The 18,366-nt window shown below is 50.7% G+C and overlaps 1 protein-coding gene across 6 annotated transcripts in view; it reads right to left on the reverse strand.

Moving 5' to 3' along the window:
* Positions 1-18,366, reverse strand: part of ST3GAL3 (ST3 beta-galactoside alpha-2,3-sialyltransferase 3) — a 227,342-nt gene that overhangs the window by 20,931 nt on the left and 188,045 nt on the right. For 3 of the 6 annotated variants that reach the window (XM_066269415.1, XM_066269414.1, XM_066269411.1), the window contains 4 exons: positions 12,064-12,158; positions 6,802-6,865; positions 5,822-5,917; positions 5,335-5,521 (listed from right to left, as the gene is read on the reverse strand). In XM_066269415.1, the coding sequence (XP_066125512.1) occupies positions 5,335-5,521; positions 5,822-5,917; positions 6,802-6,865; positions 12,064-12,158 (442 nt within the window). Of the gene's footprint in view, positions 1-5,334; positions 5,522-5,821; positions 6,017-6,801; positions 6,866-12,063; positions 12,159-18,366 lie in introns of all 6 variants that reach the window. The other 3 variants (XM_066269413.1, XM_066269412.1, XM_066269410.1) reach the window with 1 other exon arrangement.

Below are 18,366 nucleotides of genomic sequence, written 5' to 3' on the forward strand. Positions count from 1 at the left end.
GGGACCGTCAGAGCTGAGTTTGAACTGCGTTCTATCACTGAACTTGTTTTGTGTTCTTGAGCATGTAACATCCACTCTGTGCCTCAGTTTCCTAATCTCCCCAAACGGGGTTAATTAGAGTACCCATCTAGTAGGGTCACAATGAGAACTGGATGAAGGAATTCAAAGGCTAGTAAACTGAAAGAGCTTAATGAATGACAGTGATGAGATGAGGACAATGGACGGGGGAAGAAGAAGAGAACAAGGAGGGTGAAGGAGGAGGAAGGAGAGAGGCAGGAAGAGGAAAAGGAGAAGGGAGGAAAAGGAGACGACTGATAATGATTATGACAGAGTAACCAAGAGGTCGCAGATGAGAGTGAGGAAGAGGAGCAGAGGGTGGTGATGACATGAGCCCCGATTCCTGAGCACTTTTATCTGAGGGTGGAGGAACAGTGGTCAGGACGTGGTGATGGGAATGAGCATGGGGAGAGAGGTACGCATGCAAGAGCGGTAGGTATCCGCTGCAAAGGAAATGGTATGCCAGGAGAGCTCATCTCAGAGGCTTGGAAAGGTGACGGTGGTGGGGTGGGGACCACGGGTGCTGGCTCAGCAGAAACCTCATCAAGCAGCAGAGGCCACGGTATGTCCCAGCCTCCCCACGTTCTTAGGTGCCCCGCACTGAGTCTCCCCTAAGGTGAGGTCATGAGAGCACCGAGCTCCTCCAGGCAGACCCTATCCCCAGGCTCTGCGTTCCTCTCAGGCTCCAGACAGAAGATACACTGAGGTAAAGATGGACATTCGATCCCCATCTTGGGCCTGATTCAGTAAGGCCTCCTACACGGGCACCTGGAGGTCCAGCTTATCCTGTGGGTTTCCCAGTCTCCTAGCCCACCCCTCCTGCCTTTCCCGGGGGGTTCCGAGTTTCTCCCTCCTCTTAGGCCTGGCCTCTGACCTCTGCGTTTAAGTCACCTGCTAGGTCAGGCCCTGCAGCCTAGACAGACAAATGTTTCACTTCCTACTGCAACTGGACTTTTCTATGAGCAATACCACCAATAATAATAAATAACATTAATATTTGATATAGCACTAGGGTGTCAAGCATTATGTTAGATACTTCTATATTTCATCTGACTTAATATTTAAAACTCTGAAAGATGGGTAGTACCACTTCTATTTCACAGATGAGATTAAATCTAAGGGACCTAGGTAATTTGCCTAGGATAACCCAGCTAACAGACAGCATCCAAATTTCAACCTAAGTCTACATAACTCTGTAACTGCCTTTCCCTTTTAACCACGTTATCTCTCCCAAATTCAGGGGCTTGGTCCCACATGCATGAATGTGGGGCCCTGCCAGCTTCGTACATCCCTCCCTCCTTCTCCAAGGACTGAACCACAGCTGGAAAGGTCAGGCCAGTGTCAAGACTGTTAAGAGGCCAACCCTCAACCCTTATCCCCTCCCCTCCCCTGCTGGGCTGGAGCCACTCCCATATCAACCCAGCCCAGGCCTGCAAGCTTCCCTGAACTGTTCACCAGTCAGAGGCCCCTCAGCTCTGAGACCAGCTTTGTGGTTTCAGGAGTGAGGATGGGGGGGGGGGGGGTAGGAGGAGAAGGAGGTAGCCAAGGGGACTGGGAAGGCAGCTCCTGGGGTCTCTGAAGCTCTGGGTTACCAGGCATCCTGGGGGAGGAGACAGGGGAGGCTGGCAGAGGTAGGAGGAACGGGGCCTGAGTGAGAGCACGGCAAACTCTGCCTCTCACAGGTCCCGGCCTCTCCGGGTCTCAGGACAATGGGTGGGGAACCTCTAGCCTTCACCAAACACCAGGAGGAGGACGCTCAGGCCACGGCATCTACAGCACTGTGATACAACTCTAGCTTCAGGACTTTCTCTCCCATTAGACTGTGGGCGACTATGGGTCAAAGACAGTGTTTAATTCATCTTTGTATTCCTAGGGAGCAGCACAGTGCCGAAGAAAACAGCTCAGTGGTGCCTGGCGTATGAGCGAGTGCATGGAAGGATGGAGCCAGGTGCCTCTGAGGCCTGCACAAGAGCTGGAGGCTGCCCCTCTCCCATGGGCTTTCATACACCCACACCTTCATGTCCCAGGCTTCACCCTCCCCTGCCCCTCAGCTTCGCCACTCTCCAGTCCCCTGGTGCTCTGCTGACCTGCCCGGGCACACGTGACCTGCTGGGAACTCCTCCACCTGCTTGCTGGCTTGGTCAGGGCGCCTGGGAGCTGGGAGATACAATGACTTTTGGTAACTTATTTGGAGTTATCAGTGCTACTGTCCAATGAATTGGGGAACCAAATAGCCACAAATGGTGATGAGAAAAGATCCCTTATGGATGAAGAAACTATGCCAGTTCTAACCGGCTGTTTTCTGGGTTTAGTCTTCCTTTCTCACATCTTTGCATATCCCATCAGGACTCCTGGGTACCAGAAAGTTACACACAATGAGCAACTGCTTGCATAGCAAGCCAGCAGCCATGACTGAGGCCTAACACCTGTTCCAATCCTGCCCAGTCAGGCCCTGGCTCCTGAACGTAAAGCAGTCTCCTGCCAGAATTCCACAGGTGAGGCTCCAGACAGGTGCAGAGAGCTCTCCAGTAGCTGCATGGTTAGAAACATCACTGCAGGAGCAGGACAGCCTGTGGCTGGGCACCAGACGGGAGGGGCTCGGAGAAGCAGCCTCCTCCATATTTACCTGGGTCTCAGAGCCCAGAGAGCCCAGAGAAGTGAGGCAGAGCAGAGAGGTTCTTTGAAGGCATTAGCCCTAGGCTTTGGGTGGAGAAGTGTACTAAGAAGAAGCTTCCTGGGTAGCCAGGAGGGCCTGGGCAAGCCTGCCCTGGTTCTGGGATTGGTGAAGCCATGGGCATTATTATTCATTTTTTTATGAGAAGGGGGAGAGAAAGAGTAAGAGGGAGAAGGTGGTTTGGAGCAGGAAGCATCAACTCCCATAGTGCCTTGACCAGGCAAGCCCAGGGTTTCAAACTGGCAACCTCAGCGTTCCAGATTGACGCTTTTATCCACTGAGCCACCACGGATCAGGCCTGGTATCTCATTCTCAAGACCCAAGTTATCTTTGACTTTAGAGCCAGGGAAGGCTCATGGGACTTCAGAGGACTCCTTCCTATCATCTCTTTCTTCTTCCCACACCCCCCACCAACCCTGTAAAGGAGTTCTCACCAACTCATGCCTAGATCCCTGGTCATGGCCCGGACAGAAGGGGACACAGACATCAGCACTTCCTCATCACAACTGCTCCAGTACCTTCGATCAGTCTGCCACCAAGGCCAGGCTGGCGGCAAGCTCCTCAGAGTCTTGTCTGAGTGGTCGAGTACAATGAGTTTTCTGATGCTAGTTGGCTTCCTTCCTTTTCTTCTTTCTTTTTTTCCTTACTCCCTTAAATGAACTGTAAGAGCCTTGAATTAACTGACCTTGATGTTCTTGGAAGGAATATGTGACAACATCCACCTGGCTGGCCCTGGCCCACCCACTGGCCTCCTCATTTGGGCTGCCAGTCTTATCCCAGCAAGAAGCAGGACCTGGGGTTTGAGTCAATTACAGATCATTTAGAATACCTGGGCACTGAGGGGTGAAAAGGCCAGTGGGGCCCTGGCTGGGTGGCTCAGTGGATAGAGGGTTCCGGCGTGCCAAGGTCATGGGTTCAATCCCTGGTCAGGGCATATAGGAGAAGCAATCAATGAGTACACAACTAAATGGAACTAAGTGGAAAAATGAGTTGATGCCTCTCTCTCACCCCCTTATCCTCCCTCTCTCAAATCAATGGGAGGCCAGTGGAACCAGGCCAGTGCCCTCTGCGAGCTTCCCTGACAGATGTCCCTGGGCACAGAGAGGATGTGCCAGGGCGGGTGGGCAGACGGGCAGAAGCCCAGGGTGAGAGAGTAGCCTCCAGGCTCCTGGGGCTCGCCAGAGCAGACCTGAGTTGTCCCCATGTCTCCCTTAAAAGGGCCTGCCTATGATCCCAATTCTATTGCCTTTCAGGCAAAGCGAAGGGCTCTGGGGACAATAGTGTCTCAGGCTCTTGTGTTCTAAAAACAGAGAAGTGCTCCCTGGACCCCCACTCTGTCTGGTTTGTGTGGCTGGTGGTTGGCTGAAGCCAAACCCTCTCCTCCCTTTTGGTGAGTCAGGCTGGACCCAGATGAACCTGGCTGCCTCATTCAGCCTGGCTCTGAGGTGGGCTTCCCGTCCCCACTGTCCCACCTACCTGAATTTCTGGACCTGACTTTTGTCTTCTCTCTTGTTTGCTACCTACTTGCCACTGCCTGCACTTGGCCTTCCTTGGGAAAGGGCTGTGGAGTTAAACCAAATTGCACTGAGACCTCCATAGGCAGGTTAAGCTGTTCCCGCCCCTCAATTCTCTTCTAAATGTCAAGAAAGAACTAGCTTCTCACTGTAGGCGGAGGGCCGTCTGTCACCATTCTCCTTTGGTAGGAGGCTTGGGTACTGGAAGATGAATGGCCTAAAACCTGCAGTGCCCCTCCCCTGGGGAGGCTGGTGACAGATGGTTGAGGGGGAAGGGGGAATGGACTCAGACAAGTTGGCAGATGTCCCTACAGGCCCAAAGCTGAGATATAGTGGACTCAGAAGGAGACTCAGTGTGTGGTCCACTAAGGAGCAGTTTGAGCCTACTCAGTCACATAAGCTCCCTGAAGAAACAGGCCCTGACCCTTGCCTGCCTAGAACAATGAGCACAGAATCTGCTCATTCCCAGAGTGGAACCAGACTCAATGGCAAGTTGGTGACCCAAATGCAGGTCAGTGGTAAAAGTACAACATAGAGACCCGACCAGGACTTACACGAGTTTGGGAACTGGCACCCTCAAATTGAGGGGTCTGCTGTCCCTGCAGAATGGCCCCAGGGTCCAAATAAGGCCTTCCTCCTTTGGCTGGGAATGAGGGTAGACCCATATGGCCAGAGTCAGAGAGACCTCACAGAGGGTACGAGGGACTTGGGGAGGCAACTGAATGGCAGGGCAGAAGCATACGAGAATTAGGGGTAATGCTAGGGCTAGCCACATATAAGAGCTTTCCTTACAGGAGGGGGTGCGGTGGATCTAGGGCTATCGGAGGGCCCACAGCAGCCGGTGGAAAGACACTTGGGCCTGGGCTGGGGTGTGGCTAGAGAAGGTTGGAAAGAACCCGCTGGGCCAGTCACCCTTGGCAAGGTCCGGTCTCTCTGTCCCTCGGTTGAGTTTGGGTCTTTCAACTTTGGGTCACTAATGCTTCTTTTGAAAGGTTCCCCTTTGTTCTTTGCTGGGTTCAGAGGAAGGGGCTGCCCGGGGCTGGGCAAGGCCAGAGCAAGATGGAAGGAGCTGGTGCACAGGAAGCTCACCATTCTCTCCTTGTAGACGATGTACTTCAACCACTTGAAGTCCTGCCACTTGAAGCCAGCGAGGACAAAGAGAGAATCACGTTCGTATTGCTCAGGCCGCTGCATGGCGCCCTCAGGGTAGGTGATGCGCAGTGTAGTTTTGCTGCCCACGTCCTTCTCGAAGCCTTTCACTGGTGCCGAGTTCAGTCTACAGAGAGCAGGCCCAGTCAGAGCCTGCCTTGGGCTCACTGAATGTCATCTGCGGGTCTATGTTTGGAGAAACACTCTGACCCAGAACACCCCAGGTACAGAGAATGGGGAGCCCCGGTCACCAGGAGCCATTTAGCTTTCCATTCCAAAACCCACCAACCCAGCGTTCTTCTTGAAGCTTCTGCTGACCTCCAGCCCATCTGACCAGAGAGATGGCCAGACAGTTCTCAATGGGCTCAGGGACCAGGGTTTGGGCCCAGACATGCAGATGCCTGAGGCACTGCTTTGGGGAGCTCACCTGACCACAATGTCATAGTCATCAATTCGTGACCCCAGAGACTTGTTGGCAAGGACACCTCCGTTGCCCACGATGATGCAGCGGCGGCAGCTGAGGCTGAGGGAGAGAGGCGGAGACCTCTGGAGGGCCATCCGGCAGGTCTCCTTCTCCTCTACCCCTTCGGCCCTTGGCCCTATACCCTTGACCAGGCACAGGCTGGGAGAGAGGAAGAAGGCCAATGGGCTTCTGGCACCATTCTGAGAAGAGGCCACAACCATATGTGGGTAGCTGGGCCACTTGAACTCTCAGATATCCCTAGCCCCTAACACTTCTCTAGGAAAACACGGGTGTGGAAAGGGCTCGCACACTAGCCCATGGAAGTGAGGAAGGGGACTCTGGTAAGATGGCACTCTGCGTTCAAGATTCCCCAAGAGTTAGTGGGGTTAGGCTGCTTACAGGAGAGAGGGAAAAGTGGGCTGAGTTTGGGGGGCTATGCTGGAAAAGCAAGGACAGAGAAATGGGACTGGAAGCTCCAGGACTCAGAGCAGGGCTTACATTCAACTCAAAAGCCCATGCCCCCCATAGCCACCAGGTAAGTCTGCTCATTTTTCTCTCCTGGCCTTGATCCTGGGGTTTCTTCTATCCAGGGTCTGTTGGCTTCAGAAGTATCACTGCCTCCTGGATGTAAGCCATAGTCCCTTCAGCTGCCCCGACCACCTCGCTCCTCACGGGCATGTCTCAGCCCAGTGTCTTCAGTTCTTACCCTCAGATCTTTGCTGTCTGAGGGCTGTGGTGTCTTGCCAAGTGCTTATATCCCATGAGGTGCAAGCCCAGCCAGACGGGCCCACTCCTTGGCTCACCCACCCCAGTGTGTGCACTGTGTGTGCACATGTGGATATGTTGGAGAGCCGGCTCATGTCCAGGAACAGCCAGCTGGGCCTCCACACCTCTGCACATGCCAGGCAGCTGTGGGGCAGGAGGCTGGGCAGTGAATAGCTCACCTGTCCAAGGCAGGGGTCAGGCGGTACTCTTTGGTGGCTGACAAGATGGCTTTGATCAGATTGTCTGTGGATAGAGGAGGGAGGTTACTGTTAGAGGTCAGTTAAGTTCTCATGAAATAGTTTCCAATGAGCCCGTCTGAAGGCATACACTCCTGCAGTGGAGCTTGGGTAGAGGTGGAGGTGGGGAGAGGGAGCTCTGGCACAAGGTTGGCCAGGCTGATGGCTTAACTTTCTCCCTGAGAAAGGAGCTAGGGCAGAACAGGCAGGCACCCTCAGCTCTGCGGGGCCAGCCCCCAGCACCGGCATGCGGTTTCTTCCCCAGCCCTTCCTCGGCGGTCTCATTTGGCTTTGGGGGACTCTGAAATCAGGCTTGGGACTTGCCTTGAGTAACCTGCTCAGAGACAGAGACCACATAGGCTCATCTCTGTGCCCCCACCAAGCAGACACCAGAGAGCCAATGAGGAGACAACCAGTGATGAAGAACTGAGTGGTCCCAACCAGCTGCCCCAGCCAGACCACTCTGCCTCACTTCTGATTCTGTCTTCCCCTTCCTCCCTCCCTTGAACGCTGCTGATCTCTAATCCTGTTTTTGTCAGGCTGTGTCTACCTCCTTCCCTCTTCAAGCCCTGCAGCCTGGCCTCTGCCCACCTGCACTTCACTCGGGCTGCCCCCGGCAAGGGCCCCATGCCCTCTGTGCTCTCAGATCCTGTGCTCACTAGTCAGACCTCATTCTTCTTGGCCTCTCTCTGGCTTCTGCAATTATAACTGCTCCCCTTTCAAATTCTGCTATAATGATAGAATCACAATATAATGTATAATAGTATCGGTTTGGGGTTAAATCTTGGCTCTATTACTTAAAGCCTTAGATCAATCACTTATTTTATGCTTTAAGTTTCCTCATCTTTTTTTTTGTGTGTGACAGAGACAGAGAGAGACAGAGAGAAGGACAGATAGGGACAGACAGGAAGGGAGACAGATGAGAAGCATCAGTTCTTTGTTGCAGCACTTTAGTTGTTCATTGATTGCTTTCTCATATGTGCCTTGATCAGGGGGCTACAGCAGACCGAATGACCCCTTGCTCAAGCCAGTAACCTTGGGCCTTGCTCAAACCAGATGAGCCCACACTCAAGCCGGTGACCTCGGGGTTTTGAATCTGGGTCCTCCGTGTCCCAGTCCTACGCTCTATCCAACTGCGTTACCACCTGGTCAGGCAAGTTTCCTCATCTTTCAAATGAAGATGGTAATTCTTACTCTGCAGAGTTGTTAGAGAGATAAAAAGATACTGTGTATAAAGATGCACAGTTAAAGTAAGTAAATCAGTACAACCACAGTGGAGAGCATCTCAATAATATCTGTAAAGATACAGATGTGCATTGACCGAGACCCTGCAACCCTATCCCTAAATGCAGCATCAAAACACTCACTTATCTGTGTAAGGAGACCTGAACAAGAATGTGCACTGCAGAACTGCTTGTAAGAGCAAAACATTGGAGGCAATGCAAATGTCCACTGAAAGAAAACAGATTAAATGTGGTATATAGACTACTACACAGTAATAAAAAAAAAAATGACCTAGCTATGTGTACCAGTACAGATAAATTTGAAAAGCATAAATAAAATAAGCCATTTGACACACACACACACACACACACACACACACACACACACACCCCACTGGAAAAGTTTAAAAATAAGCAAAAAATGCCATATATTTAATGGGCATATATATATTATATATTAGAAATATATAGGCCCTGGCAGATTTGCTCAGTGGTAGAGCATCAGCCCGGCATGTGGATATCTTGGGTTTGATTCTGGAACACACAGGAGAAGCAACCATCTGCTTCTCCACCTCGCCCCCCTTTCTCTCTCTTCCCTCCTGCAGCCATGACTCAACTGGTTCAAGTGCATCGACCCTCTGGGGCACTGATGATGGCTCCATAAAGCTTCTGGCCTCAGGCACTAAAAATAGCTTGGTTGTGAGCATGGTCCCGTGTGGCCAGAGCATCAGCCCCAGACAAGGGTTGCTAGGTGGATTGCAGTCAGGGCACATGCAGGAGTCTGTTTTTCTATCTCCCCTCCTTTCAATAGGAAAAAGAAGAAGAAGAAATAGAAATACATAAACAGGCATTGGAATGATAACACCAAGCCAGAATAATGGTCTCCTGGGGAAGGAGGGGCATGGAGAGGGAAGGGCCATACAGAGCTTTAATTGTATTTCATGTTTTATTTCTTTTTTTTTTTTTCATTTTTCTGAAGCTGGAAACAGGGAGAGACAGTCAGACAGACTCCCGCATGCATCTGACCGGGATCCACCTGGCACGCCCACCAGGGGCGGTGCTCTGCCCCCAGGGGGCGATGCTCTGCCCATCCTGGGCGTCGCCATATTGCGACCAGAGCCACTCCAGCGCCTGAGGCAGAGGCCACAGAGCCATGCCCAGCGCCTGGGCCATCTTTGCTCCAATGGAGCCTTGGCTGTGGGAGGGGAAGAGAGAGACAGAGAGGAAAGTGTGGTGGAGGGGTGGAGAAGCAAATGGGCGCTTCTCCTGTGTGCCCTGGCCGGGAATCGAACCCGGGTCCTCCGCAGGCTAGGCCGACGCTCTACCGCTGAGCCAACTGGCCAGGGCCATGTTTTATTTCTTAAGCTGAGAAGAAAGTACATAGATGCTCATTATATTAGTTTTTGTTTTATTTTTTTTTATATTGAGAGAGAGAGAAGAAGGAGAGAGAAAGAAGGGAGAGAGAGAGGGAAGAGAGAAATGAGAAGCATCAACTAGTAGCTGCTTCACTTCAGTTGTTCATCTATTGCTTCTCTCATACATGCCTTGATCAGGGGCCTCAAGCCAAGCCAGTGACCTTAGGCTCAAGCTAGTGACCATGGGCTTAGCACAAATGACCTTTGTGCTCAAGCCAGCAACCTTGAGATCATGTCAGTGATCCTGCACTCAAGCCAATGACCCTGTGCTCAAGCTGGTGAGCCTGTGCTCAAGTCAGTGACCTTGGGGTTTCATACTGGGGACCTCAGCGTTCTGCATCAACACTCTATCCATTCGCCACCACTGGTCAGACTTCATTCTTTTTTATATGCCTAAAATATTTCATGTACAGAAAGGATGTCTCCATAATTAAAAATAGAGAACCTCATAATTTTAAAAAAGATTTTATTTATTTTAGAGAGAGGAGAAAGGGAGAGAGAAAGATTGGGAAACATCAACTCATAGTTATTTCCTGTATGTGCCTTGACCAGGTAAGCCTAGGATTTTGTACCAGCAACCTCAGCGTTCCAGGTCGACATTTTATCCACTGTGCCACCACAGGTCAGGCATAACCTCATAATTTCTTAAAAGATGGGATGGACAACACTGTCAGATGCAGCTGAAACGTCAAGTTAAGGACTGAAAAATATTCTTTGTATCTCACAGGGGGCACTGCCATTTCACTGGAATGGTGTTGGTGGGGGGAAGACATTTGTCAGTAGTAAATGGTGAGAAAAAGGAGACAGTAGACACAGCTAATCTTTCCATAAGTTGGATGAGAATGGGGTAAGAAAACAAATCTTTTTTTGTGTGTGTGAGACAGAGAAAGACAGAGAGAGGGACAGACAGACGGGAAGGGAGAGAGATGAGAAGCATCAATTCTTCATTGTGGCACCTTAGTTGCTCATCAGTTGCTTTCTCATAAACCTTGACTAGAGGGGGTGGCTATAGTGACCCCTTGCTCAAGCCAATGACCTTGGGCTCAAGCCAACGACCCTTGGGCTCAAGCCAGCGACCTTTGAGTGCAAGCCAGCAACCATGGGGTCATGTCTATGATCCCACACTCAAGCCAGCGACCTCACACTCAAGCTGGTGAGCCCACACTCTAGCTGGCGACCTCAGGGTTTCGAACCTGGGTCCTCCATGTTCCAGTCCGACACTCTATCCACTGTGCTACTGCCTGGTTAGGTAGGAAACAAATCTTTAAGAATGTTCTATACTAAGTGCCTTCAGCTATCCTTTATGGTGAGCTTCAGGGAAGGCAGTAGATCCCCTCCTTCTTTCCACTTCCAATTGCACCTCTGAGGAAAAGCACATTGCCACTAATCGGCTAAGGCAAGGATATGGCTTGGGTTGTTTTCTAGGTGGGAACCTTAGCAGAAAGGGCACAAACTTTTGGGTGTTTTCCTCTTGCCGGCTCATGGGCTGTGTACTGGCCTTTCCTGGCCATTATACCTTAGAATCTGAGTGTCAAGTGAGGATTTAGAAAGAAAGAGCAGACTGCTTGGCTATCTGCACCCAGGAAAAAGTTCTTCACATGGTTCAACCCAACCTATTAGATCTGTCCTTGGAGGTTTAAAGTAAAAACTTTTGTCCTTTTGCTGGCCACTGTCTTCCTTTGAAGGAAGGGTGGGCTAGCTGAGCAGAGGGTTCAGGTATTCTTGGGTCCCCTGGCCACATGATAGCACCCCTTTAATGGTTATCTTGTTTAATTCTGACCACAACCTAATACAATGTTATTATTCTCCCCACTTAACAGATGAAGAAACTAAAGCACAGACAGGCTAAGTACCCTGTCCAAGGTCACAGCTGGTGGAAAGGGAGTCCTGGGGGCTGAGCCTTCTATGTCCGGAAGCTCAAATGCGGCCATGCCATGACCCAGTGCAGGAACCCGACAAGGAGTGGTTCACTGTGAGGAAGGTGAGAGTTTTCAGTTTAGAAGAGACCACACAAGTGAGGTCCCTAAGGCAATGGGAGCACACAGTTCTGAGAATATAGGGGGAAAGGCAGGCTTTGGACAGGACAGGAAAGGAGGAGGGGTGCTAGGTTAAGGTGAAAACCACCAGGAGAGAATGCTGGAGGAGCCTGGGGGCATGCGTGGGGGCCTCTATTTCCTCTGGGCCTTCCCACCTCACACTCAGGCCTCCTGGCCAGTACCTCTGGCAGCACTTCTCTGTGACTTCACAGCACCACGCTTACCAGGTCCCTGCCTCACCATCCCACCCTCCACTAGACTCAGCTTTCTGAGGACAGGGACCGTATCTGTCCTCTCCACTGTTGTCTACCTAGCCCTGACAAAGTGGTGGGCTCGGAGAAAACATTCCATCAAAGAGGTAAGAAAGACAGGAAGGGAAAGAGGAAGACAATATAAGGCATTGTTGAGAGCGGGGGACGGTTGGATCCCCACCTGGGCACTTCTGAGGATACAGCCCTGTCCTGAAGTGTAGGGAGATAGCCTGGGAGATGAGATATTAATGTAGAGTGTGGGTCAGGGTTCCCAACATACCTTGACCTTTGATCCCAAAAGGCGGAAAATATTCGCGGATCCTAGCCCACTTGCGGAAAGAGTCATCCAGGAACATGGGTGCTGGCTTGGAGAACCTGCAATACAACAGGCCTGTTGAGGACCCCCAAATGCAATCAGCTGGAGTCCTGGTTGGCTCTTCTGTATACCTGTCTTGACTATGGCCCTGCTGGAAGCCACCGTCCACATTCCAGCACACCCTTCATACCCCAGCCCGTCCACTGGGCAGCTGCTGTGTGGGGTCTGATAGATTTTGCTAGCAGAGCCCGAGTTTACAGGCATAGGTCCGGCCAGTCCGCACGTGGACAGCTATAGGAGGGGAGAGAAAAGACCCGCTCGTCGGGGATGACTACTTCTGAGCTGGATGGGATCTCTCTGGCTGGTTATCCAGGCTTGCATCCATCAAATAGTCACTGCTGCCCACACTGTTCCCGCAATGTGGGAACACAGACAGGAGACACTGTCCAGAGGAGCAGAAAAAGAACCCAAAACAGCCAGTGCAGGGAGCCAGGACTTTGGAGAGAATCCTGAGAGGTGGCCCACCCAGGGTGAGGAGCAAGGAGAATTCATGATGAGAGGGCCAAGCAGGTGAAAGCCACAGAAGACAGAGGTTTGGAAGGGAAGAGAAAAGCTGCAGAATCTGGAGGCCGGGAGGCAGGGCTGAGGGGAGGCTTCAGACAAGCAGGAGCCTGAGCACATGTGCTGGCGGAGAGAAGGACAGAGGAAGCGCAGTGCTCCTCGGGAGGCCAGGGGCTGGAGCTGAGGGAGAAGGGTAGTTTCGGCCTGCAGGAAAGAGGGAGTGAAAAGAGGAGGAAGAATAAAGTGGGGTTGAATTGAGGAAAAGGGAAAAGGTGAGTTTCACTTTTCTTGGGAAAGCTGAAGAGTGGGCAGGGCAGGGTGCAGGCCCCGGAGGACAGGACAGTCACCAAGGACGCGGAGGGGCGTGAGGGGAAAGTGAGAAGGAACAGGAGGGACCGAGCTCTTCAGAGATGCCTGCACAGCGTGGCTGCCTGTGGAACGCAGCGCACAGGACTGCGGGACCCTTGTCAGGGCACCTGGCAGCCTGGAAGGTGGCCAGCACCAGTCTACGTGCTCAGTCTTGCCGTGGGGCCTGCTGAGGACCTCCCTGTCCAAGAATGACTGTGTCACGGCCTCAGCCTTGGTGGCTCTGTCGTTTTATTTCTAATTTAACTGAATCAGCCTTTGAAAAACTGAAGGCTGGAGGAAAAGTGTTCTAAGCCCAGCAGCTAAAACTCACCCCTCCATGTACTCGAGTCTGCATTTCTCATTCCCATCATCACTAACACCATGATAATCTCCATACCCAGGAAAAATCACATCAGTAATCACTTGGAGGTCTAATATTATTATAAGATTTTTTAAGTGAACTTGAAAGAGGCAGAAAACTTTCCCTCCTGCTTCCTCGCCATTGCTCACTGCCAGGGAGAGGTCACGCTGGATAGCAAGGAGAGTCCACCCCTGCATAGCAGCTTTCCTTTGGACTTCCGAGGTAACACACTTCCCTCCTGTGTATAAGGGCCATGCATGTTTCTCATACCTACTATATAAAAGCTCAGTGAGTGAATACATTTTATGCTACACTAGAGGCACCGAGGATTCTGGCCATAGTCCATGCGTAATAGCAAAGGAAAAGTGGTCCCTGGAAAAGCCTGCAGCAAGAACCTCTCCTGTGTTGGGGCTGTGCTTATAAAAGTTTTACAGAGTTTCTCAGTCAGGCTTGGACAGGATTTTATCTGCTTCTAATATGTACTGAATGTCATGTGCTAATGAAATCTCCTAAGATCTAGCCAAACAGTCTTAACTATTTTTTCCTTTTTCTCTCCCTTCCCCCTTTTCTTCAGCTGATTAGCAAGTTCACTGTATTAATTTTTACTTTAAAAAGGAAGCCATTTTTTAAAATTGAATTTTATTGGGGTGACACTTGTTAACATAATTTTACAGGTTTCAGACGCCCAATTCTACAACACATTTCTGTACACTGTGTTGTGTGTTGACCCCCTCAAGTCAAGTCTTCGTCCATCACCATCTGTCCCCCCTACCCTCCTTCACCTTTCCCCTCCCACCCCTCCTCCCTCTCCCTCACAGTTGTCGGTGTCCATGAGGTTTTTTGGTCCTTTTTTGCTCTATCCCTCCACCTCCCTCCCTCAACACCCCTGCCTGACAGCTGTCTGCCTGCTCTCTATGTATGAGTCTGTTTCTGTTTTGCTTGTTCATTTTGTTTATAGATTCCACACATGAGTGAAATCTACCATACTTGTCTTTCTCTGACTGGCTTATTTCACTTAGTATAATAATCTTCAGGTACATCCATATTGTTGCAAAAGGTAAGATTTCCTTCTTTTTCTATAGCCGCATAGTATTCCATTGTGTAAATGTACCACAGCTTTTTTTTTTTCTTAAAGATTTTCTTTATTCATTGTAGAGAGGAGAGAGAGAGAGAGAAAGGGGGAGGAGCAGGAAGCATCAACTCCCATATGTGCCTTGACCAGACAAGCCCAGGGTTTTGAACCGGCGACCTCAGCGTTACAGGTCATTTTATTCATTGCGCCACCATAGGCCAGGCTGTACCACAGCTTTTAATCCACTCATCTATTGATGGGAACTTGGGCTGTTTCCAGATCTTGGCTATTGTAAATAATGGTGCAATGAACAGAGGGGTGTATATATTCTTTCGAATTAGTGTTTTGGGATTTGTAGGATAAATTCACAGAAGTGGAATTGCTGGGTCGAAAGGCAGTTCCATTTTAAATTTCTTGAGATAACCCCAGACTGCTTTCCACAGTGGCTGCACAAGCCTGCATTCCCACCAACAGTGCACAAGGGTTCCCTTTTCTCCACACCCTCGCCTATACTTGTTGTTTGTTGATTTACTGATGGTAGCTATTCTGACAGGTGTTGTGGTAAAAACCCTATTTTTTATGCCACTTGTATGTTAATTTTGGAGAACTATACAGATTGGTGTGTGCACACACAAAATCAATAAAAAATACCCATAATCCTACAACACAGAGACAATTAACCTTTTGGTATATATCTGTGCTGATTTCTTTTTCCCATATTATTTTTAGATAGCTTTGTAGAATATTTTTTCACTAATATCATAAAAACATTGCTATGCAAATGGACACAGCTTTCTCCTAATTCATAGTAGGTCAAATAACAATAAACTGCTGGTAATCTGACACAAATCACCCCCCCCCCTCCAAATCAAATGCACAAGGATACTCAACCCCCTTCCCTCTCTATTTACCTGGAATATCCCTTCTTTAAGTCCAAAGGCTACTTCCTCTGGACAGTCTTGCCTAATTCCCCAGCAGGCCCGTACTCTCCACTAGTGTTTCCACTATATTCTGTTCAGCCCCAAGAGGTGGCTCAGTGCCTGCAGAGCATTGGAAGCTGAGCCGGGGGCCATAAACAACAGGAAATAGGGTGGGGTGATGGTAGAGGTGGTGTATGCATGTGTGTTTGTGTTAATTCTGCAGGTGGCCTAGGCAGAGCTTCATGCTGCACCTGGAATAGAATCCAGGAGCTTCTGTCCAGACTAGGGTACCAGTTTGGGGGCCTGGCCAGGGTGGAGGTGGCCCCTGAAGCACAGAATGACTGGTCAGACTAGTGGGGGTGTGGGACGCCTGACCTGCTTGCCCTGGCCTAGGGGGTAGCAGGGCAGGGTGGGGCAGGCTCCAACAGACAGGCCCCAGCCCGCCAGCCCTGCGGAGAGCCCCAGCAGCGAGGCAGCCTCAGGATCAGGTTTCAGCAGGGTGTGTGTGAGTGCGTGAGAAGGAATGCGGGAAGGAGACGGAAGCTTCACTGGGGCCTGCCCCGTTTCTCCCCTTAGATCCTAGAGCAGAGCAGTTTGGGGACTTGGAGCTCTAGGAAGGCACATGCTGAGGGTGGGTCTAACCCCAGGACCCGGGAGACTGACCTACCTATAGAACTACAGACCCTGACCAGTCAGGAAGGGTAAGCCGGGACCCTCCGAAAAAATCTTTCTGCTCATTTAATGCCCACTGGTATGGCTGAGGTGCTGTGTAGAAGGTGATGCTCCAACTCTGGTTCATCCACCTAAACCATTTCCTAAGACCCAGGGCATCAGCCTGTACCCAGAGAGCAGCAGGAAAACTAACTGGGTCTTTAGAGGGTGGGGAAGCGCTGTGTGTGGGTAGCAGCAGGCTGAGTGAGGTCTTCATCCTAGTCCCCACCAACCCAACTAAAAAAAGTGCCCATGGATGTGGAGATGAGGGTTTGTTGTATTAGGGCAACATACGCTTCGGCTCTCCGTCCGTGTGGGTTGGGTGGCCAGCCCTCCAGTCACTGTTCCCAATAACGTGAGCAGCCTGAGCAGCCCGAGAGACAAATGGAAGGCAGAGCCCAGAAGTGGGTCCTGAGTCTAGGGGTCACAGCACAGTAGCCTGTTAGATTCAGTCATGAGCTTTGGCCCTCTAAAAGTGAGACTGTCATCTAATGGAGTGAAAGTCAAACCCCACAGATCATGCTCCTGGAAGGGGTGGGGTGGACGAAGTAGAGGGACACAGGTTTCTAGCCTTTCTGGTCTTGTCTGGGATCTTGCTGCGGCAGCCCCACCATAAGTGGCCCTGAACAGGAAGACTGGTACGTGTCCAAGCAAGCAAGCAAGCAAGCAAAGTGAGCACTTTCTAAATGCTCTGTCAAGCTTACGCCTTGCTGCCACCCCCCTGCCAACCACCTAAATGAACTGCATGGGAGAGCAGAGTCTGGGGAGGGAGGACAGTAAATCTGAAGGGTAGGGGGCATATGTCCAGGGGAGGAGCCCAGAGGTAAGGAAGACAAACAGCAGGTGCCACCCAAAAGTACTGTTCCAAGCCCCAGCACAGAGCTCCTGTCCTGTCCTGCAACGGCTTGCCTACCCAGTGCCACCAGGTCCTGTGCTGAGTGCCGGCTGGGACCTGGAGGTAAACTGGCCTTAATCCTTTCCTTAAAGAGTTAATGGTAGACACAGGTAAACAAATAATCATAAAACAATATGTCTGCACTTCCTGTGTTTTGGAATAGGCAGAATACAAAGGTCTTAGACAAACTTGAGGGGTATAGGAAAACTTGAAGTTGATAAGACAGAGCTAAGCCTTGAAAGAAAGTAAATGTGAGCCTGTTAGATACGCTGGGAAGAGTACTCAAGGACCAGGGCAGTGTAGGTGAGGGCCAGGAGAGAAGAGAACCTTCCCATCAAGACAAGCGGAGAGGCTGCTGAGGCTGGACAGAGTGAGGCAGCACCCGCCTAGGACTGAGCAGCGTCAGCCTGGAACCCCTCCCAGCGAGTCCCCTCTCCAGTCCAGGCAGGTGGAGCAATGTGTGAGGAGGAATGGGAATGGCAAGTTCACTCTGACTGGGTGTAAATCAAGCAGCTAAGATGCAAACTCTGCACAGAGGGAAAAGGCCAGGGCAGGGCATGCATGCCGGGTTTGGCCTGGTGCCCTGAGGCTGTGTCAGGACCAATTTCAGGCTGGATCATCACTGTAACTTGGGGCACCCAGCATGCTCTTTCTTGCGGATACACTGCAGTGGATATCTGCATTTCTTGCCCTTCTCTTGTAAGCACATCCTACTTTTCATTCCACCTGTTCCCAGTGGCACTGACCCCACCACTACTACTGGGATGCGTGTATGTCCCATGCTGGCCAAGATACTTCAGCTCTCGGAACAATGGTAATTGGCTCAACAATGGGCACCTGACCCAAGTGGGACAAATCAAATTCTTCTCTGAGATTAAATATTTGGGCAATAATGGGTGTGGGACTCTCTTTTTTTCTGAGGTAGTGAGCCGTAAAGACCATCCAAGCCTAGAACAGGGCTTGTGCAAACTACAGTCTTTAGGTCAGTTGCTTGTTTTCATAAAGAAAGTTTTCTTAAAGCCCAGCCGCACTCACTCATTTACCTAATGTCTACGGCTGCTTTAATGCTATCACAGCAGAGGTGAGTAGCTGTGACAGAATATACGGCTGCAAAGCCGAAAAGATCTACATCTGGACCTTTAAGAAAAATATTTGCCAAGCCTGGGACTAGAGCTGCGGGAGCCTTCTGAGGGTGCACAGAGAAACTGTCTATAGGACAGTGAAACCTGGAGAAAAGTAGAACCAGGATATGGGGAGAAAGACGCTGTTTGAGCCCTAGATTCAGGTGGGCCTGAAGAGAGTTTAACCCCAAACTTAACAGTTTTATAAACCAATACATTTTCTTTTTGCTTGAATTAGTTCAATGGGGGTTCTATCAACTGCAACTGCTACTAGAGGA

This window comes from Saccopteryx bilineata, chromosome 3, assembly GCF_036850765.1.
Source record: "Saccopteryx bilineata isolate mSacBil1 chromosome 3, mSacBil1_pri_phased_curated, whole genome shotgun sequence".
In the NCBI taxonomy this organism is placed as follows: Eukaryota; Metazoa; Chordata; class Mammalia; order Chiroptera; family Emballonuridae; genus Saccopteryx; species Saccopteryx bilineata.